The sequence below is a fragment of the Sapajus apella genome, unplaced genomic scaffold (genome assembly GCF_009761245.1).
Source record: "Sapajus apella isolate SASKATOON/1434 unplaced genomic scaffold, GSC_monkey_1.0 scaffold202, whole genome shotgun sequence".
Classification (NCBI taxonomy): Eukaryota; Metazoa; Chordata; class Mammalia; order Primates; family Cebidae; genus Sapajus; species Sapajus apella.
In genome coordinates this window covers 170,863-192,085 of record NW_022437142.1, presented here as the reverse complement: position 1 = coordinate 192,085, position 21,223 = coordinate 170,863, and the positions used below count along the sequence as shown (strand labels likewise).

At 58.0% G+C, this 21,223-nt stretch overlaps 1 protein-coding gene and 1 long non-coding RNA gene across 7 annotated transcripts in view; one reads left to right on the top strand and one right to left on the bottom strand.

The window, feature by feature from the left end:
• LOC116543981 overlaps window positions 1-345 on the top strand; it is a 2,063-nt gene extending 1,718 nt beyond the window's left edge. Inside the window, exon 3 of the long non-coding RNA XR_004265774.1 lies at window positions 81-345. This is a non-coding gene — a long non-coding RNA (uncharacterized LOC116543981). The remainder of the gene's footprint in view (window positions 1-80) is intronic.
• Window positions 346-5,343: 4,998 nt separating this feature from the next.
• The window catches only part of ATP2A3 (ATPase sarcoplasmic/endoplasmic reticulum Ca2+ transporting 3), a 39,200-nt gene continuing 23,320 nt past the window's right edge, over window positions 5,344-21,223 (bottom strand). For 2 of the 6 annotated variants that reach the window (XM_032270036.1, XM_032270039.1), the window contains exons 14-21: window positions 20,862-21,197; window positions 18,917-19,137; window positions 17,493-17,695; window positions 16,526-16,611; window positions 11,849-11,982; window positions 10,985-11,102; window positions 10,401-10,518; window positions 5,344-6,878 (exon numbers count right to left, since the gene is read on the bottom strand). In XM_032270036.1, the coding sequence (XP_032125927.1) occupies window positions 6,859-6,878; window positions 10,401-10,518; window positions 10,985-11,102; window positions 11,849-11,982; window positions 16,526-16,611; window positions 17,493-17,695; window positions 18,917-19,137; window positions 20,862-21,197 (1,236 nt within the window). In that variant the 3' untranslated portion in view covers window positions 5,344-6,858. Of the gene's footprint in view, window positions 6,879-9,782; window positions 10,047-10,400; window positions 10,519-10,984; window positions 11,103-11,848; window positions 11,983-16,525; window positions 16,612-17,492; window positions 17,696-18,916; window positions 19,138-20,861; window positions 21,198-21,223 lie in introns of those variants that run through there. The other 4 variants (XM_032270037.1, XM_032270040.1, XM_032270034.1 and 1 more) reach the window with 3 other exon arrangements.

Genomic DNA, 21,223 nt, shown 5'->3' with positions numbered 1-21,223 from the left:
GGGGAGGGGAGGGGAGGGAAGGGGTTCTTCAGTCTGCCCTATTCCTGTCGCACCACCGTGTTTTCCTCCTGGTCCTCCAGGGAGCCAGGCTTGCTGGAGAGACTGAGGAGAGATTAAATGAGGGACAGATTTGCTTGCAGGACACACGTGTGCTTATTACAGCCTGGGCCCTGGCGCTGGCCCTCAGAAGGCGGAGTGGCCTGGAGGAGCGTCTCATGTGGGGATATTATCTTATCCAAAGTGCACCCCAGGGACCTACATTTATTTCCTGCTGCTGATAACTCCACAAGAGCCAGTCAGCCAGCCGGCGGGGTCAGCACGCCTTTCGCCAGCTCTAAACTGCATCTTTCTGATCCGAGGGCTGCGCTTTCTCACCCTTGGGCCCTGCCGCAGCGTCCGCGGACGGACACCTGCCTTTGTTCTGGGCATTTGGGGCTGGGGTGGGCAGGGCACAGCCCAGAGTGCCAGACTCGGGGTCGGGGCAGGGTTTTCCTTCCAGCAGACCCATGGGGAGGCCCTGGAGTCTGCATTTCACAGGTGGGGAAACTGAGGCCCATGGTCACACCAGGAGGAGTTCCCACGTGTGCTGGTGGCTGGAAGGAGGCTCCCCAAAGTCTGAGGGCTTGGCCCCAAGCCACCCGAAGACTCCAGCGTGTGAGAGCCGCCAGTCCTGCCTTATAAGCCCAAAGACCGGGTGGCCGGCTCGGGGACCGGGCCGGGCCTTGTAGGGAGACGGCCTGGCTGCCAAGCACTCGCCCCGGACAGCCTCCCGGCGGGGCTAAATTTAGCGGTTCTGTACAGTGTGGAGGCTCGAGGCCGGCTGGGGCCTCAAGGGAGGGGACACTGCTTCCAACAGGGGCTCCTTAGCCACTCAGGGTCCCGAGGATGCCCAGATGCTGCCTCAGTCCAACCCTGACACCGTCTGGGCTGAGATTCCTGTAATGCCATGCCGCCCCTGAGACACTGGCTGCAGCAGGGCTCTGGGCCAGCCGGGCAGAGCCTGCCACGGGGAGGCTGGGGGAGGGCCGGCAGCTGTGGGGAGGCCTGGGGTGCAGCACTGGCCCCGGGTTTGGCTTCTCCCATTGCCTGGACCTCTGCTGCTTCGCAGGCCTCTCCTACCCCGCCCTCCGGGCTGTGACCCGGCTGAGGCCCTCCCCACTCCCACCATGGGTTTAAAGTGTATCACCCCCTGGTCCTTCTCCATCCGGCTCATCCCTCTGCCCCACTTCCCTTCATCCCCGGCCTCCCTCCACCCTGGATTAAGAGAACTCCCAGGAGGCCAGGGATGGCGGCTCACACCTGTCATCTCAGCATTTTGGGAGGCTGAGGCAGGAGGATTGCTGGAGCCCAGGAGTTTGAGAACACCCTGGGCAACATGGTGAAATCCCATCTCTACAAAAAATACAGAGAAAAAAAAATTGGCTGATCACGGTGGTGCATGCCTATAGTCCCAGCAATTTGGGAGGCTGAGGTGGGCGGACCACTTGGGGTCAGGAGTTGGAGACCAGCCTGGTCAACACGGTGTAACCCTGTCTCTACTACAGATACAAAAATTAGCTGGGCCTGGTGGCAGGTGCCTGTAATCCCAGCTACTGGGGAGGCTAAGACAGGAGAATCGCTTGAGCCTGTGACAGGGAGATTGTGGTGAGCCGAGATCGCGCCACTGCACTCCAGCCTGGGGGATAGAGTGAAACTCAGCCTCAAAAAACAAAAGGAAAACAGAAAAAAACTTATCTGGGCATGGTGGTGCATGCCCATAGCCCCAGCTACTTGGGAGGCTGAGGGGGGAGGATCTCCTGAGCCTGGGAGGCGGCAGCAAGGCGTGATCACGCCACTGCACTCCAGCCCGGATGACACAGCGACACCCTGTCTCAAAACAAATTAATTTATTACATAAAAATAAAGAGGACTGCTGGGGGCTGGGCTAGACCCTGTCCCTCAAGCACTGAGTGCGGAGCCCTCACGAGGGAGACCCCTCTCCCTGTCAGCTCCTGAGGCTGCGGCCACCTCCACACCAGCATGGTGGCCACATTCACCTCCTCTCTGGCACTTACATCTTTTTTCTTTTTATTTTCTTCTCCTTTTTTTTTTTGTGAGACGGCGTGAGACTCTGTCCAGCCCAGGCTGGAGTGCAGTGGCGTGATCGCGGCTCACTGCAACCTCCACCTCCCGATACAAGCGATTTTCCTGCCTCAGCCTCCGGAGTAGCTGGGACTGCAGGCGCCCACCACCACGCCTGGCTAATTTTTGTATTTGTGGTAGAGATGGGGTTTCACCATGTTGGCCAGGCTGGTCTCGAACTCCTGACCTCATAATCCACCCACCTCGGCCTCCCAAAGTGCTGGGTATCAGGTGTGAGCCACCGCACCCGGAGTTTTTATGTGTTTTTAGTAGAGATGGGGTTTCACCATGCTGGTCAGGGTGGTCTTCAACTCCTGACCTGAAGTGATCCACCTGCCTTGGCCTTTCAAAGTTCTGGGATTACAGGAGTGAGCCACTACACCCAGCCTTTTTTTTCTTTAAATCCAACTGTCTGGAGTGTAATTCACATACAATAAACTGCACCCATTTTAGGCACATGATGTGATGAGTTTTGACAAATGCGTGCGCACACTCCAAATCCATCAGCCTCGATCGCCCCGCCTGCCCCTTTGTGGTCCACCTTCCCCAGCCCGCCCCAGGCCTCCTCCGGAAGGTCAGTCAGGTGGAATGACGCAGGAGGAGCTCCGCTCGGGGCCTGGCTGCCTCTGCTCATTGCCGCTGAAGGTGTGGGCTCCGCGTTCTGGTTGTGTGCCTCGATGGTGTGCCCCTTTCGGTTGTGTGGACGCACCACAGCTCGCTTACTCCTCACCTGTTCATGGACATTTGGGGCCTGTGCTGGTAAACCGCTGTGGACACTCGGGGGCAGGCCTCCGTGTGTGTGTCTGGCTTCCTTCTCCTCCTGCTCTTTGTGCCTCTGTTTCTCCATACGAAGCCCCGTTGTGGTCCCTACCGCCACTGTGAGGCCTGGAGCACGGGGTGTGGGGCTCGAAGACTCCTGGTCTCCAGAGGGGCGGGGTCCCGTGAGAGTGTGGTAGTTGCCAGTTAGAAGTGTGCCAGGGCTTGCCCCGGAATTCCCTCCTGGGTGCGCAGCTGTGAGGTAAGGAGACCTCTGTTTACCTTGGCTGCCCCGTCCTGGCCTGTTGACTCCATGCTGCGTGCTGCACAGAGCTGGACTCGGGCCGGCCGGGATGGGGTGGAGGCAGCAGGCTGGGAAGCCTGGAGCCGACTGCCTCGTACACAGGACCCCCAGCCCATCTCAGACCCACACCTTGCCTGGGCACCATGGTGCAAGCTAGATGCTCAGATCGGCAGAGAGCCTTGGGCAAGGCACAGCTCAGCCATCCTGCTCCTCTTCCGTAAATGGAGTCCTAGCCCTTGCCTGGCCCATCTCCCAGGGCTGGCTGAAGACATGGGGAGATGAAGTGTATGGAAGGTTCTGTGGTGTGAGGGGTCTTCCAGGCCGACCGCTGGCTCCTGCTGTGAGCTACGGGCCAACCCCCGGCCCCCCACAGAGGAACCGGGGAGGTCCTGGGTAGCAGGGTGAGGGCGGGGACTGCCTCCTTGTCACGGAGACTCTAAAAGGCTCCATGCTTGGGCTATTTCCCCTCATCCCAGCCTCTCTCTGGCCTGGATTGAGGACTCCTGAGGTCTGGGCTCGGCCCTGCCCCTCAAGCACTCCTCCCCGGATGCTGAGGATGCTGACACCCACAACGCCCACGTGCCAGCACGTGCCCACCCACCGCTTCTGCAGCTGCCACCTCTTTTTTTCCTTCTAAGTCAAGCTGTACTGCAGTGTAATTCACAAACAATAAAATGCACCCATTTTAGACACACGGTTTGGTGAATTTCAATGGCTTTTTTTTTTTTTGAGATGGAGTCTCCCTCTGTCGCCCAGGCTGTGGCACGATCTCAGCTCACTGCCACCTCTGCCTCTCAGGTTCAAGTGATTCTCCTGCCTCAAGCCTCCCAAGTAGCTGGGACTACAGGTGCACATCGCCACCACGAGCGGCTAACTTTTGTATTTTTAGTATAGGTGGGGTTTCACCATGTTGGCCAGGCTGGTCTCAAACTCCTGACCACAAGCCATCCACCCGCCTTGGCCTCCCAAAGTGCTGGGATTACAGGCGTGAGCCACCGTGCCCGGCCATAATGTTGACTGTTCTGCTGTTTTTGTAATTCTTGTCATTTTTGAGCAAAGGGCTCCAGGTTTTCATCTTGCAACGGGCCCTGCAAATGATGTAGACAATCCTGCCTGTGGCCCTGGGGGCAGGGCCTGAGCCTCCTTCCCGGGGCAGCTGAGTGGAGGATTAGATCCCAAGGCTTCATGATGCGTTTGGATGAAGTGAGGGCCGTGGTGACTCCCTTCCCAGAGCCCGGCTTCCAGGAAGGCAGGGCCACCAGAGCGAGTTGGCTCACCCCAAGCAGCCTCGCAGAGGCCCGGGGGGCGCTGTGGGCTGAGGGAAGCCTGGGGAGGTGGCAGGTGCCGGGTGCATTTGAGCTGGGCTTGGAAGGGCCAGAAGTGGACGCGATCCTGGGGTTCGCAGAGGGAGGGAAACAGAGCAGGAGACTTGTGGGACGGGCAGAAGAGCTAGGGCTGAGGCTCCTCTGTGCGACACGAGGGGCCCCCGAGGCTCAGGCTCCAGGCCCAGCCCTGCCCCAGGCCCAACCAGGGAACACCCCCAGCCTCAGTTTCCTCCGTGGTGACATGTGGATCATAAAATGCATAAAAGGGGCTGGGCACAGTGGCTCACGCCTGTAGTCCTGGCACTTTGGGATCCCACGGTGGGAGGATACCTTGAGGTCAGGAGTTCCAGACCAGCCTAGCCAGCGTGACGAAACCCCATCTCTACTAAAAATACAAAAAATTAGCCGGCTGTGGTGGCACGTGCCTTCCTGGCAACTCTGGAGGCGAGGCAGCTACTCGGGAGGCGGAGGTTGCAGTGAAACGAGATTGCACCACTGCACTCCAGCCTGGGTGACAGAGCAAGACTCTGTCTCAAATAAATAAATAACGTAAAATAAAATAAAAGGCCTTGGAACTCTTGCACAAATTGCCAACTCCGTTCCCTGAGAATCAAGCCTCCTGAAGCCAGGAGGGTCTACAGTCGTTGCACCTGCCACTCGAGTGTGGCTCTCAGAGTCTTGTCTTGGAGGCCAGAGAACAGTCCTGGTGACGTGTGAACCCCAGCCCTTCGCTCAGCGTTTCCTGGAGTGGCTGTGGGCAGGGGGTAGGGCCCCAGGTAGACGCCGCGTAGGTGGAGCATGTGGGAATACTCCCCAGGAAACAGACGCTGAGGGTCCTCCATCGCCCCAGACACACAACCTTTATTTCTCTACCAAACAGCACGTCAGCAGGTGGGTACAGGGCCCTGTTCCTGCTAGCACCTCCTCACCTCCCCCCAGGAAAGGAGCAGAGACTCTCTGCAGGCACCAGACGCCCTGCCTCCCCCACTGCGTTTCTCTCACTGGCCCCCCAGAACCTGTGAGAGAGAGGAGGGGGGAGGCGTGGGAAGGGGGGCTACAGAACACGGAGCCCATTGGTCTGCAAGGCAGGCTGAGCAGCTCTGGGGACTAGGAAAGGGTTGTGAGTCTTGATTTACACACAAAGTCATCACTTTGCACTGTCTCTAGGACAGGCGAGGCTCAGGGCAGTGCCTGACGCTGTTTCCTGCCGCACCTAGCGAGTTTTTGTCTAAGTAGCAAAAGCCGACTTAAGAGAAAAATTCTGCCCATCAAATGGCACCTTCCTGTGATCCGACCTGACGCAATACACCAGGAGGGAGGTGGGGAGGGAGAGCAAGTGCCCGTGGGGAATTAGCCATCCTTAGTGATATCTTTCGGCTCAGGGCTGTCGTGGGCAGAGGGCAAGGAGTGAGGCCAAGAGTCCAGGAGAGCCCACCAGGCTCGGAGGCCCCAGCTGTGCAGACGGTGGGCTGGGTGGAAGGGCACCTCGGTCAGGGACCCGAGGCTGTCTGGGGTCTCAGGTGCCAGGGGCGTGGGTGGGGAGTTTGACCTCTGCGCGGTACAGTGGGCGACAGCGAGACGCCAAAAGTCTTATGTGCTCAGGACAGGGAACCCTGAGTCCAGGAAGCGAGGGGGGCTGAGACAGTCCTTCCAGGCTGCCTCCCAGGAACAGCATCTTTGCTCCGCCCCCATCCCGGGTCCTTGTGTCTCTGCTGACCCTTCACCCCCCGGTCCCTGCACATATAAACAGAAACAGCCTCAAGCTCTCAGGAGCCGACTTTGTGGAAGCAAAGCAGAGTGGCGGGGACTGCCCACCCTCGCTGTGCACAGCTGGGCCCAGATGGCCCCTCCTGATCCCCCATGGCTGACCCGGCCCCAGACCAGGCACAAGGGAGAGGTCAGAGCAGGAAGAAGGACCCCCAGGAGTCCTCGTCAGTGCAGAGGCACCAGTCACCAAGTGAACGTCCAGCTGCTAAGTGAGGGGGAGCAAGCTCCAGACGGGCTTGTGATTTGGGGGTGGAGGGGCCCCGGATCTCTGGGTCTGCTGCCAGGTCCGGCTTCCTGGCTGCCCCCGCCTCCAGCCTGCAGCTCCTGGGCTACAGCATCAGAGCAGGGAACTTCCCAGGAGAGTCCAAGGGACAGGAATTACAGAGCCCGCAGGCCAGAAGGAAGTGGGGACGGAGACCCCAGGACAGGGCCGGAGATGACCGTTCTGGCATCAGGCCTGTGGTTTATCCGGCGGGGCCCAGTGGGCAAGTGGGTGAGCGTGGTGGCAGGGGTGGGGGCGGAGGCCAATGCTTGGGCACCATCAGTCTGTGATGCACCCCGAAGACTCCACTCTGTTCCCAGCACTCACTTCTGGTTCGTTTCTTCTGGAAGAAAAACCCAAGAGCGTGTTAAAATGTATGCATGCTGGGCGCAGTGGCTCACACCTGTAATCCCAGCACTTTGGGAGGCTGAGGCAGGCGGATCACCAGATCAGGATTTCGAGACCAGCCTGGCCAAGATGATGAAACCCCATCTCTACTAAAAATACAAAAGTTAGCCAGGCATGGTGGTGTGAGCCTATAATCCCAGCTACTTGGAGGCTGAGGCAGGAGAATCACTTGAACCCGGGAGGCAGAGGTTGCAGTGAGCTGAGATTGTGCCACTGCACTGCAGCCTGGGCGACAGAGCGAGACTCCATTTCAAAAAAAAAAAAAAAAAGATGTATATGTGAGAGCACACATCCAGGCGGGTTCCTTCCGGCCCCTCCCAGCCCCTTCCATCCTCCACCTCTCCAGAACAGCCCCAGGCTCCCATGGCCTCCGTCACTCCAGACCCCCTGAGCTGCCGCCAGGATCCTGCTCTGCAGGACACATTCCCCCAAATCCTTCACTCCACTGCTCCATGAACACCTCCAAACCCCCAGTACGTACTCTCCTGGTTTTAAGTCTGGGGAACCGCCACCCGTCATTGCGAGGTTCAGAACCAGGGTCGTCCTTGCTTCTCTTGGCCAGCTGTCACACCCAGGCCTGATTCACCCAAAATGCGCCAGCTAACCTCTTCCGCTGCTGCCCCCCACCAGGACTCAAGGCCTCCCGCTCTGGCCCCAGCCCCAGTCTTACCATCCCATCATCCCTCTGCACCTAACATCAAGCCAAAGCTGAAATCCAGTCCCAACACCCCATTTCACGGCTTCTCACTGTTCTCAGGGAAAAGTCTAAGCTAGCCTGTCACGGGGACCTCCCAGATCTCCAACCGCCCCCCGCAGCCCAGCCCCCGGCCTCCCCTGACAGCTGCTCAGCCACACCTGGGCAGAGCCAGGAGGTGTGCCAGGAGAACCTCGCCCAGCCCCCAGGGCTGACCCAGGAGCCACGACTCTCCCCAGGACACATCCCTTGTAAAGGACATAAATCATGGGGCAGCCACAAGCATCAGGCTTCAGAAAAACTTCCCTAAAAGGCCACCCAGCTGGCTTGGGAGCGCCAAGGGTCCCTCTCTCACCCCCGCCCCGCCTGGCTTTAGGAGGCCCCAGGGACCGAAGCCGCGCTGGGCAGGGCTGGCTGGGCTTCCAGCGAGCACATTCCTCGGGGTGTCTCCACCCCACCTCTCAGATGGAACCGCAGGTACCCAGCCTGTGTCTGTGTCCAGGATCCAGGCCCCACCTTTCCAAGCCGAACTTCTCAGGTACCACGGTCAGCCTCTCGGGGAGGTGGAGGTGGGGGTGCTGCCTGGGACGGCTCCCAGGGCCAGAGCTCTGCCTCCTCCCCAGAACCGATAATGCCACTCGCCCACCTCCTACTGTTAGTCTCACCCCCTCTTTTCTTTTTTTTTTTTTTTTTTTGAGATGGAGTCTCGCCCAGTTTGGAGTGCACTGCAGCCTCCATCTCCCGGGTTCAAGGGATTCTCCTGCCTCAGCCTCCTGAGTAGCTGGGACTACAAGCATGTGCCAACACACTCGGCTAATTTTTGTATTTTTAGTAGAGACGGGGTTTCATCATGTTGGCCAGGCTGGTCTGGAGCTCCCGACCTCAGGTGATCCGCCCGCCTCGGCCTCCCAAAGTGCTGGGATGACAGGGGTGAGCCACCGCGCCCGGTGTCTGTTAGTCTCACCCCCTCTTGCCTACCCTCCATGGATGACACAGTCCCCCCCATGCTTACACCCCTTCGGTGCTCCCTCACTTCCCTGAGGACAGTGTCCAGGGTATCTACCCTGGCACTCAAGGCCCTTGCCACCCCCTGGGCCTCACCCCGCTGCCCTGCACTCTTTGCCACCCCCTGGGCCTCACCCCGCTGCCCTGCACTCTGAATGCATCTGTGCTTACTCAATCCTGTTCCACCAAGTTCAAACCCGTTCTTTCCAAAGGCTGCTTTAACCTCAAAGCCTGGAGAAACTCCCCCTACCTCCTGGCCCAGCAGGAATCTCTCCCTCCCAGCCCTCCTGGCCTGTCCCACCCAGCCAGGGCCCTCCCCCTCTTCAGGCCCAGGAATCCTCCAGCATCCAGCAGCCGATGCACAAAGGAAGGCATCTGAGACGCAGGCTTTCCCCCACTGGCTGAGACCTTTCAGCTATGGGCAGAATTTTCTCACTTGTACGTTTTCTCAGGAAAACCTGCCAAGCTCCTAGGTAGTTGTGGCCATCTGGGAAATCTCCCAAGGAAGACAAAGGAGCCACCGGAGCTGCCACGTCCCCAGGACACCCCGCTTTGCAGGTGAGTGCGTGTGGCCAAGAACGGCTGGAGGATTTCCTGGCAGACCTTCCGGGAGCTCCGGCCAGTGGCCAGTGCTGGGAGGCCTCAGGCCCCCCTGGATGGGCGTTTCCAGGGTCAGGTCTGCTCCCTTCTCCACATCTCCCAAGGGTGCCACAGAACACTGGCCAGAAAGAACCAGGCAAGAGGCAGAATGGCCTGGCTCAGCCCCTGCCACCCGCGAGCTCCAATAGGCTGAGTGCCCACCTGCACCCTCGAGTGAGCCCCGACAGGACTCTGGCCACTCCCCGGACAGGCCGGCTCCCTTGCTCAGCACCTAGGGAATGACGGATGTGTGATCTGTTTATAGCCCCCCACTCCCTCCCCTGGGGCACATTTCTGCCAGAGGTGGTCCTTAATGACCCAGCTGACCCCACGAAGGCCTCAGCCACTGCCCAGCCCAAGCTAGGCCCCTGCACCGCAGTCCAGCCACATGGTCACTGGCTCTGTGCACGTGCCCAGGAACGGGAGCTCACCCCGGCTTCTGCCCTCCCTAAGCAGCCCTGACAGCGAGACGAAGCCGTGTCCCCGGCCCTTGGAGGTTCAGAATCACCCACTCTCAGAGCCCACCTGGCAGAGGCAGGTGGAGGGACCCCACGTCCCTGCCCACTCCTCCCCACCCTCACACCGCCTACCCTGTCCTCTCCACTCTGGGGTCAAGACAGACCCAGAGCTGTGAGCTTGGAAACAAAGAACCCTTCCCTCGCCCCACCCACAAGGTGACACCAAAGAGGCCAACCCGGTGTGATCTGGGGTCCAAGAGGTGGTCGTGGCTGCCTACTCCAGGCCTGTGAGACTGTCCCCAGGATGCTTGGATAAAGACAGGCCAGTGCAGAGGGGTCAGAGGCCGAGGCCCAGAAGTGGGGCCCTGGCCACGCAGGGGGTGGCAGGTGAAGACAGGCTGTGTGGCCGAGCGGTGCTCCCGTTGCTGGCCCAGTGAACCCAGGACCCCTGTAGTGCCGGACCCCGCAGACACCTCGGGTCCCAGCCAGCAGAGCCCCTTCACACCCTCCGCTTGGGGATCCAGGAATGCCCTCCCCACCACGTGCAGACGGAGAGGCTCTGCCCACTGCACCCACAGCATCCACGGCGGCCCAGGAGCAGAGGCAGGTGCGGGGCAGGCTGGAGGCAAGCGGCGACAGGCGGGGCGGGGCCTCCACTCACCGCCCACGTGCTTCCGGGACAGGTACTTGAGCGCCTCGTCCAGCAGGATGACAGGAAGAGAGATCTGCAGCACCACCACCCACTGGCGCCCGCTCAGTGGTGTCACCTGGAAAACGAGCTGGCGGGGTGGGGAAGGGACGTTTGGCTGAAGGAGGCACTGTCCTGTGCCCTGGCTGTCCGCCGGCCTTACCCCCCAGGACTCTGATGGACTCCTCGTGAGCACGCCTAAGAACCCCCTAGATGCAGCCCCCAAATCTTCGTCCACCCGGTTTCCTCTGCCTGAAGGCCCCCCGCCCTTGCCTGCTGGGCCAGCCCCCACCCACCCTGTGGGGAGGCCGAAGGATTCTGCCCGACGAAGGTATCGTCCTTCCTCCCAGCCCAGCAAGAGGTTTTCCCCTCTTTGTCCCCCAAGTCTGGGCGCTTGGGATAGTGAGGCCACATCTGGAGGCAGTGGCTGGCCAGACCCCTCACCTCCCTCTCCTCCAGGTGGCTTCCATTGCAGGGGGGCCCGGAGAGGCCCAGCGACCAGCCCAGATCCCGTGATGTCCGGGGAGCAGGGCAGTGGGGCAGGCGGAGTGACTCACGGGCAGTGGCGGCACGAGCAGGATGAGGAAGTGCAGGGCCATGGACATGGCCACGGCCGCCAGCAGCCAGGGGTTCATCCAGGGTGGCATCCGCAGCAGTGACTGGTTCTCCGAGACGCTGCCAAGGCACGGGGCGTTCTCCTTAGGCCTTGCCGTGGGCACCCACCCCATGGGAGGAGGCTGGCCACTTCTCCAGCGGCCCGTCACTGCTGCCCGCTCGGCCCACCAGGGCCTGTCTGGGGCTTGGGACCCCTTTCTACCTCCCTCAGACCTAATCCTGGCCTCTCTATTTCTTCAGACCCTAGTCTCGGCCATCTTTGTTCCCTAGACCCCAGTCCTGGTCCCCAGGGACTCTCAGAATCCCCCCGGGCCCCTCTGACCCTTACATCCCAATCCTGGCCTCAGGGCCTTTGGATCCCAGTCTCGGACACCCCCACCCCCAGACCCTAACCCTGGACGCTACTTGGGCCCAGACCTCAATCCTGGACCCCTCTGACTCTGACCTCAGTCATGGACTCCTTGACCCTGGAACCCCAATCCTGGACCCCCTTGAACCTCTGACCCCAATCCTGACCAGCCCCCAAACATCAGACCCCAACCCCTTGACCCCAGACTCCAATCCTGGGCCTCCCTGAGCCCTAGACCTCAACCCTGGACCCTCTTGACCTCTGGACCCCAATCCTGGATCCCCTTGAACCTCTGACCCCAATCCTGACCACCCCCCAAACATGAGACCCCAATCCTGAACCCTCTTGACCCATAGACTCCAATCCTGGACCCTGCCCCTCAGACACCGATGCTGGAGCCCCCAACCCTCAGCCCCCCACTCCTCAGCCCCAGCTCCAGGCCCTGCGCCCAGCCCACCTGTTGAGGGCGTTGCACATTTCAATGGTCACAAGCACGGACAAGGCCATGGTGGTGGGGAAGCGGGACTCGAACACCTCACAGTCGACGCCGGCAAAGAGTGGGTTGTCCTCGGAGCACTTCAGGAAGTTCCTCTGGCACCGTGGCGGGTCAGAGAGAGTGGCAAGTCAGGCGGGGGGCTGCTGGGTGGGATGAGGGAAGCCTCACCCTGCCCTTGGCCCACACCTGGGCACAGCCAGCCCACAAAACGTTGCCATGGGGTGGGCTGGGGATCCCGGAAGGGGCTCAGGGTGGGGGGCGCTGCACCGTGCCAGGGAGAGTGGGAAAGGCAGGCGGTTCTGGAGCAGTGGGGCGGTGATCAGAGGGAGACCATGTGGCGTTAGCCTGGGGAGGCTGGCGGGACCCTGGAGACCACAGAATAAGGAAATATGTGTGAAAATCAACCACAAAACCACGCGTGAACGAATTTCACCTGTGTGGGACACAGGCCCCGATCACTGTTACTGAGATTCCATTTACAGCTGGGCGTGGCGGCTCACGCCTGTAATCCTAGCACTTTGGGAGGTCGAGGCAGGTGGATCACCTGAGGTCAGGAGTTTGAGACCAGCCTGGCCAACATGGTGAAACCCTGTCTCTACTAAAAATATAAAAAACTAGCCAGGCGTGGTGGCGGGCGCCTATAATCCCAGCTACTTGGGAGGCTGAGACGGAATTCCTTGAACCCGGGAAGTGGAGGTTGCCGTGAGCTGAGATCATGCCATTGCACTCCAGCCTGGGCAACAAGAGCGAAACCCTGTCTCAAAAACAAACAAAAAAGATTCCATTTACACCTCATACCTCACTCCATTTCTGCCACTGGAGACTAATGAATGGCAAGGGGAGCCTTGACAGGTACCTTCTCTCTAATTACCAAGAAGCCGTTAAGGTCAATAAAGGAAGTCGCCTTTGCCCCTGTAACCCCAGGGGCGTTTTCTTTCTGCTCATAAACCTTGTTCACAGAATCTGCTGAGAGAAGAGGCTGAACTGAGGGCATCCGGGGAACCTGTCTTGTTCTTTCATATTATGGGGATGAGGGTGAAAGTTTCCAGCTGTTAACCGGCTTATTCTCCAAAAATACAGATCTGCTCTTGGGAGTCTAATCTGAACACAGAGATCTGTTACATTAGAAACTGGGGCCATGTGCCGTGAACATAACCCTTAAGGAAAAACCTGTGAAATGCCCGGCTGTCTGATCTACTGTCGGTCCCATAAACACATCTGTTTTCCCACCCTGCGCAAATGCAGATGAGGCCACTCTAGGTGTCTTTGCTTCTCTCTCGTGCAGGAAGGAAAATAAGCGTGGCTAAATTTCCTATTTTAACAAAGAGATAAAGAATCTGATAATCTCTTAAATCAATAGTGGACGTTTCTCCAAAACTCAAGCTCCAGCATTCGGCGCAAGTGCACGTTTTGTTGTTTTTGATTTTTGTTTCTGAGACAGGGTCTGACGCCCATCGCCCAGGCTGGAGTGCAAGGGCGGGATCTCAACTCAATGTAGCCTCGACTTCCTGGGCTCAGGTGATTCTCCCACGTCAGCCTCCCAAGCAGCTGAGACTACAGGCCTGAGCCACCACGCCTGGGTAATTTTTGTATTTTTAGTAGAGACAGGGTTTGGCCATGTTGCCCAGGGTGCTCTGCTCTCAAAGTCCTGGGCTCAAGTGATCCACCCGCCTCGGCCTCCCAAAGTGTCGGTATTACAGGTGTGAGCCGCCGCGCCCAGCCTCATTTTTGTATTTGGTGCTGATCATAGAGAAGAGAAAATGTCCTGAACTTTGAACCTGACTCTACCCACCCAGTGACCAAGAGGACGAAATCCTCCTGCCAACTATGCCACTGCTGTCAGGTCCCACCCTGCCAGATCACCGTGGCTTATGCATACGTGCACACACACACACACACAGGGACACACGCCTCGCACCCGGGCATGCGAATGCTTATACGCTTCCGCATCTACACAAGGAAGAAAATACCAATGAGATCATGTCAGGATGTTTTGGTCAGGCGTGGTGGCTCACACCTGTAATCCCAGCACTTTAGGATTCTGAGGCAGGCAGATCACGTGAGGTCAGGAGTTCAAGACCAGCCCGGCCAACATGGTGAAACCTCATCTCTACTAAAAATATAAAAGTTAGTTGGCCATGATGGCAGCTGCCTTTAATTCCAGCTACTCGGGAGGCTGAGGCAGGAGAATCGCTTGAACCCGGGAGGCGGAAGTTGCAATGAGCCAAGATCGCACCATTGCACTCCAGCCTGGGCGACAAGAGCAAAACTCTGTCTCAAAGAAAAAAAAGTTTCAATGGGTCTGTTGCTTTTGCCATAAACGAGCAGTGCAAACCTTCTGGATTTGGCCAGTGAGCACCTGCCACACACATCACAGGTCTCAGTGGCAGCCTCTGGAATTATTCATGAGAAGGTGCGCAGGGCTGGAACTCGGCCGGGGCTCCAGTGATCCACCCGCCTCGGCACATCAGAAAACCCTGGGGGGCCCATTTCTACAGGTGAGGCCACTGCTCGGCCCACTCCCCTCCGCCTGCCTAGTTCCTATTCCCTGCATCCTGCAAGGCCCCCCGCGTTTTTTATTCTTGTTTTTCAGACTGAGTCTTGCTCTATCACACAGGTTGGAGTGCGCTGGTTCGCTCTCAGCTCACTGCAACCCCCGCCTCCCGGGTTCAAGCGATTCTCCCACCTCAGCCTCCCAAGCAGCTAGGATCACAGGCGTCTGCCACCATGCCTGGCTAATTTTTGTATTTTTAGTAGAGACAGGTTTTGACCCTGTTGGCCAGGCTGATCTCGAACTCCTGACCTCGAGTGATCTACCTGCCTCCGCCTCCCAGAGTGCTGAGATTACAGGTGTGAGCCGCCGCACCTCGCCTCCTCTGGGTTTTATTAACTTAATTGATATTTACATAGCTCTTATGCAACAGATGCCATTTTAAACGTTTTATAAGTATTAACTCAGTTCATCCTCTGGGTAGCCCTATGTGGCAGGAAATATTACCATCCATTTAAGGGGTAAGGAAACCAAGGCACAGAGAGGTTAAGAAGCCTGTCGAAAGTCACACAGCTAGCATGTGGTGGAACTTAGTTACAAGCCTGGAACATTTAGGTGCCCCCGTTCTGAGCCACTCTGCTGCCCATCAGCAGCTTCCTCCTAGAACCATGGAGCTCTGGACACCCCCGAAATTCCAACCGCAACTCGAGTTGAAAGTTCTACCTTGGGTCTAAGCCTTGACGGCCTCTGGCTCACCACCTGCTTTTTCTCCGTCAAATATCTCCCACCTTGAAGCACCCTGTTTCCATGGCCCTCTCCCCACTAGACTGAAAGCTCTTTGCCAAGACTTGGCCTGCTCAGTCACTGCCACATTCCTAGTAATTTGTGTCAAGCACACAGTCAGTTCTTTATTATTATTATTGAGATGGAGTCTCGCTCTGTCTCCCAGGCTGGAGTGCAGTGGCACGATCTCGGCTTACTGCAACCTCCTCCCAGGTTCAAGCGATTCTCCTGCCTCAGCCTCTCAAGTAGCTGGGACTACAGGCGCACACCACCATGCCCAGCTAATTTTTGTATTTTTAGTAGAGATGGGGTTTTGACATGTTGGTCAGGCTGGTCTCAAACTCCTGGCCTCAGGTGATCCACCTGCCTCGGCCTCCCAATGTGCTGGGATTAATTACAGGCATGAGCCACAGTGCTGGCCCTGTGTTCTTTAATTTTTAGAGACAGGGTCTTGCTCTGTCACTGAGGCTGAAGTGCTGTGGTGCGATCGAGGCTCACTTTAGCTGTGACCTCCTGGGCTCAACTGATCCTCCCACCTGAGCCTCCTTAGTAGCTGGGAGGGACTACAGGCACACATCACCACACCTAATTTTTACTTTTTTTTTTTTTTTGGTAGAGATGGGGTCTCACTATGTTGCCCAGGCTGGTCTCAAACTCCTGGGCTCGAGTGATCCGCCCACCTTGGCCTCCCAAAGCACTAGGATTACAGGGATGGGCTACCGTGCCCAGTCTCCCCTCCATTCTTTTTTTTTTTTTTTTTGAGACAGAGTCTCGCTCAGTCTCCCAGGCTGGAGTGCAGTGGTGTGATCTTGGCTCACTTCAACTGCCGCCTCCCAGGTTCACGTGGCTCAGCCTCTTGAGTAGCTAGGATATAGGCACCTGCCACTACTCCCAGCTAATTTTTGTGTTTTTAGTAGACACAGGGTTTCAGCATGTTGGTCAGGCTGGTCTTGAACTCCTGATCTCAGGTGATCCGCCTGCCTCAGCCTCCCACAGTGCTGGGATGACAGGCGTGAGCCCCCCCGTCCGGCCCTCCCCTCCATTCTTGATCTCCTCAGTTTGACCCTCTGCCTAAAGTCCCACCATTTAGGGGCTCATTCCTCTGGAGCCTCAACGTTTTAGGGTTTCCCTGATAAAGGTAAGATAGGTCTGGCAGTCAGGCCCCTTCCCCCTCCTGACTCACTGGGATGGGGAGCAGCCTGTTGGCTTGGGAGGCTGTGCTGGTGTTTCTGGGTTTCTACTGGGCTGTGAACGTGGCTCCCTGGGTGGGGATGTCTACACGTGCATAGTGAGTGGGGAAGGACGCTGCAGGCCACCCAGCGGCTCTGGAAGTTCAACAGGCTCCCTGGCCTTCCCTTGCTCACCAGCTGGTAGAAGTTGACGTGAGGTCCCTCCGCATCACACAGGAACCACCAGGTGGCGGCAGCCACCGTGGCCAGGCCTACGTACACTGCGGGGAGGGGAGGAGACGGGCTGTAGGGCACGGGGTGGTGTCTGGCATCCGTTTCCCCGCCTCCTGAGTCCCTGAATTCCCAGGGGGAGCCACCCTTTTCCTCTCCAAGCCATATGGTTTGCAGGCATGCACCTTCGAGGCCCATGCTGGGCCCTCGCTGGTCAATCAGCCTTGGCCACGCCCTTGGCCACAGTGGCTGGAGATTAGCAGGTGACACAAGGTGGCCGATGAGAACAGGCCTGAGGCTTTTTTTTTGAGATGGAGTCTCGCTCTGTTGCCCAGGCTGGAGTGCAATGGTGCCATCTCGGCTCACTGCAACCTCCGTCTCCAAGGTTCAAGCAATTCTTCTGCCTCAGCCTCCCAAGTAGCTGGGACTACAGGTGCCTGCCATCAAGCCTGGCTAATTATTATTTTTAGTAGAGACAGGGTTTCACCATGTTGGCCAGGCTGGTCTCGAACGCCTGACCCCAAGTGATCCACCCACCTCAGCCTCCCAAAGTGCTGGGGTTACAGGCATGAGCCACCACACCCAGCCCAGGCCTGAGACTTTCATCATACTACCAGGAGCAGTATGACAAAAGACTCTCTTTTCTGCTGAATTTGGGGTTGTAACGGAGTGAGCATGAGGGCAGGAGCTGCAGCAGCCATTCTGCCACCATGAGGGTCACGGGTCTGAGAATGAAGCTGAGGCAGAGCCAGTGACACAGAGACCCAGATCCAGCCGTGCCTGAGATGTGTATGCTCTAGTCTTTTCGGTTGCATGAGCCCATGCAGTTTCTAACGGCCCAGCCAGGCTGAGGCACACTGTCGCAGCTTGCAAGCCTGATACTTGGCTCTCGGGAGGCTTAGGAATTCCATGGAACGCTCAGCCCACTCACCTCCAATGGCCAGGTACCGGAAGAAGAGCCAGCCGCTGATGAGGGCCTCTCGGGGGTTCCGGGGCATCTTCTCCATGATGTCCAGGTCTGGCGGGTTGAAGCCCAGCGCTGTGGCAGGCAGGCCGTCCGTCACCAGGTTCACCCAGAGCAGCTGCACGGGGATCAGGGCTTCGGGCAGTCCCAGAATTGCCGTGAGGAAGATGCTAGAACAGAGTCATAGGCTCTAGCCCCCGGCAGGCCCCGTGCCCATCAATGGGGGCTCCAGCTCTTGCTCAGGCCCCAGGCTGGGAGCTCACCCACTGTCTCCACAGCGGCCCCTCCTCCCTCCGCTAGCTTGGATGTGAAGGGCGTGTGTACATGGCTCTGCCTCAGGCCTGGCCAGCCCTGCCTTCCCCAGTCCCAGCTCTGGGTCCTGGACATGTCTGCTCTTTTTTTTTTTGAGACAGAGTCTTGCTCTGCTGCCCAGGCTGGAGTGCAGTAGTGCCATCTTGGCTCACTGCAGCCTCTGCCTCCCAGGTTCAAGCGATTCTCCTGCCTCAGAACTCCTGAGTAGCTGGGATTACAGGTGCCTGCCACTGCGCTTGGCTAATTTTTGTATTTTTAGTAGAGACGGGGTTTCACCACGTTGGCCAGGATAGTCTCGTTCTCCTGACTCGTGATCTGCCTGCCTCGGCCTCCCAAAGTGCCGGGATGACAGGCTTGAGCCACCGCGCCTGGCCCCATATCTGCTCTTTAGATCTAGCAGAGGCCAAGTACACACACACACACACACACACACACACACACACACGTGCGCGAAAAGGCCATGCCAAAGCATCAGACGTGCAAAAACCTAGCACATGCCACACAGTCCTGCAAACACAAACACCTACACGTCTGCCCTAAGGCGAATCTACACCTGTCCAGCAGCGCACACGCTCACCGTTCCTCACACGCATCCTCACACGTGAGTACGAGTGTGTACACAGTCACACACCGGCACAAGCTCTTCTGCTCACACTCACGCTCAAAATGCACGAGAGCACACACACATACACACGTCACACACACCTGACTCAGGCACTCACACCTGTGCACACAAATACACATTCATACACGGACACACACATTCCTGCCTAACTAGGGGTTTCTCTCATCTTGCTAATCTAAAAGTGGAAGTTCATGGCTGGAGGGCTGACAGGCGGCTCTACAGGCTCCTCCTGGGTGCTGGGGTGACCATGATCCATAGGTCATCAGGGCCTCCGGGGAATGACCAGATGCCCTCTCCTCCCCTGTCCACTCCAAGGTGGGACCCTGGGAGGCCCCAGCCAGGGCAGCACACAGGCCCCTCCATCGCTGCAACCCTGTCCCAGGAAAGGGCGTTTTCCCGGTCTCGGGCACAGAGCGGATAGAGCGGGGTTCGAGGAGGGAATCCCCGGCCTCACCAGACAACCTCGCCAACGTTGGAGGAGATGAGGTAGCGGATGAACTGCTTCATGTTGCTGTAGATGGCCCGGCCCTCCTCCACCGCAGCCACGATGGAGGCGAAGTTGTCATCTGACAGCACCATCTCTGCTGCCGACTTGGCCACAGCAGTGCCCGAGCCCATGGCGATGCCGATCTCTGCCTTCTTCAGGGCCGGAGCATCGTTCACGCCATCACCCGTCTGTGGGCCAGGTCAGGTGGGGCTGTGCCTGAGAAATGTCCTTCCCACCTCCCCATCTCTTCTCCACTCAGCCCCTCCCCGCTCTTAGGGGATGTCCCGCAGGAAGCAGGCAGCTGGACAGGACACGTGGTGGGTTCTAGCATGAACTTAGAAATCGGGCTGAGGATGGGGCTAAGGGGAAGGCAAGGGGAGCAGACGAGGACAAAGTTGGCGAGAATATCGAGCACGAAGTCAGGGAAGGCGATGAGGTGGGGGTGGCTCAAGCCTGTGATCCCAGAACTTAGGGAGGCGGAGGCGGGTGGACCACGAGGTCAGGAGATCGAGACCAGCCTGGTCAACATGGAGAAACCCCGTCTCTACTAAAAATACAAAAATTAGCTGGGTGTGGTGGTATGAGCCTGTAAGCCCAGCTACTCAGGAGGCTGAGGCAGGAGAATCGCTTGAACCTGGGAGGTGGAGGTTGCAGTGAGCGGAGATGGCACTGTGGCACTCCAGCCTGGTGACAAAGCGAGACACCATCTCAAAAAAAAAAGAAAAAAGTTGAAGGTCAGGTCAAAGTCAGAGGCCAAGGCCAGGTCCACATGAGGAGTGATGTCAAGTGCTATTAAGTCTGGAGTTGCATTCAAGGTCAAGATTGAAGGCCAGGTCAAAGTTGAGGTCAACATAAAGTATTACATTGGGGATGGGGTGGCGTCAAGGTCAGTGCTGAGAATCGGGTCTTGGTCCAGGTCAAGACTGAAATCTATATCAGAGTTAAGCTCAAAGCAAACAGTTAGGTCAGGCTGGGTGTGGGGACCCATACTTGCAATCCCAGTACTTTGGGAGGCCAAGGCAGGAGGATTGCTTGAGTCCAGGAGTTCAAGACTAGCCTGGGTGACATAGGGAGACCCTCATCGCTACAAAAAATTAAAAAATTAGGCAGTGTGGTGGTGTGTGTGTACAGGCTCAGCTGCTCAGGAGACTGAGGTAGGAGGATCCCTTGAGCCATGACTGCGCCACTGCACTCCAGCCCGGGCAACAGAGTGAGACCTCATCACACACACACACAAATAATTACATTAAGATGAGAGTCAACAGCAAGGTCAGGGGCAAAGTCGGCACAGCGGTCAGAGAGAGGATCAAGAACCAGGTCGCAGCTGCAGTCCAGGCTGGTGTGCAGATCACGGCTGGGCCATGGGTCAGGGTTAAGGTCAAGGAAAAGGACTGGGTGAGGCTGGAGGTCAGCGTTCTGGGCACCTGGCCCAGAGGAACATTATTTAAATCTCTCTTTGTATTTGAATTTTTTGGTAATAAGACGTTAGAAGGCCGGGTGCGGTGGCTCGCGCCTGTAATCCCAGCACTTGGGAGGCCGAGGTGGGTGGATCACAAGGTCAAAAAATTGAGACCAGCCTGGCCAACATGGTGAAACCCTGTCTCTACTAAAAAAAATTACAAAATTAGCTGGGTGTGGTGGTGGGTGCCTGTAAGCCCAGCTACTCAGGAGGCTGAGGCAGGAGAATCACTTGAACCCAGGAGGCAGAGGCTGCAGCGAGCCAAGATTGCGCTACTGCACTCCAGCCTGGGCCACAGAGCAAGACTCTGTCTCAATGAATAAATAAATAAGATACTAACAAGGCTTTAGGAAAGCTAAGCATGAGGCTGAGGGGAGCGCTGCCCAGCTTGCTCTTTCCGTGCACCGCGGCCCCACTCGTCAGCCTCTCCCGGGCTCCAGGCTGTGCCCTCACCATGGCGGTGATCTCGTTAAAGGACTGCAGGTTCTCCACGATGCGGGACTTGTGTGTGGGCTCCACGCGGGCGAAGCAGCGGGCAGTGCGGCAGGCGTGGCGCTGCTGCTCGGGGCTGAGGTCATCAAACTCGCGGCCCGTGTAGGCCTTGCCCGCCACGTCCTCCGTGTCCCCAAAGATGCCGAGCCTGCGGCAGATGGCCACAGCAGTGCCTTTGTTATCCCCGGTGATCATGACCACGCGGATGCCCGCCTGGCGGCAGCGTGCAATACAACCAGCCACCTCAGGCCTCGGCGGGTCCAGCATGCCCACGCAGCCCACGAAGGTCAGGTCCGTCTGTAAGGAGGAGACAGATTCACACG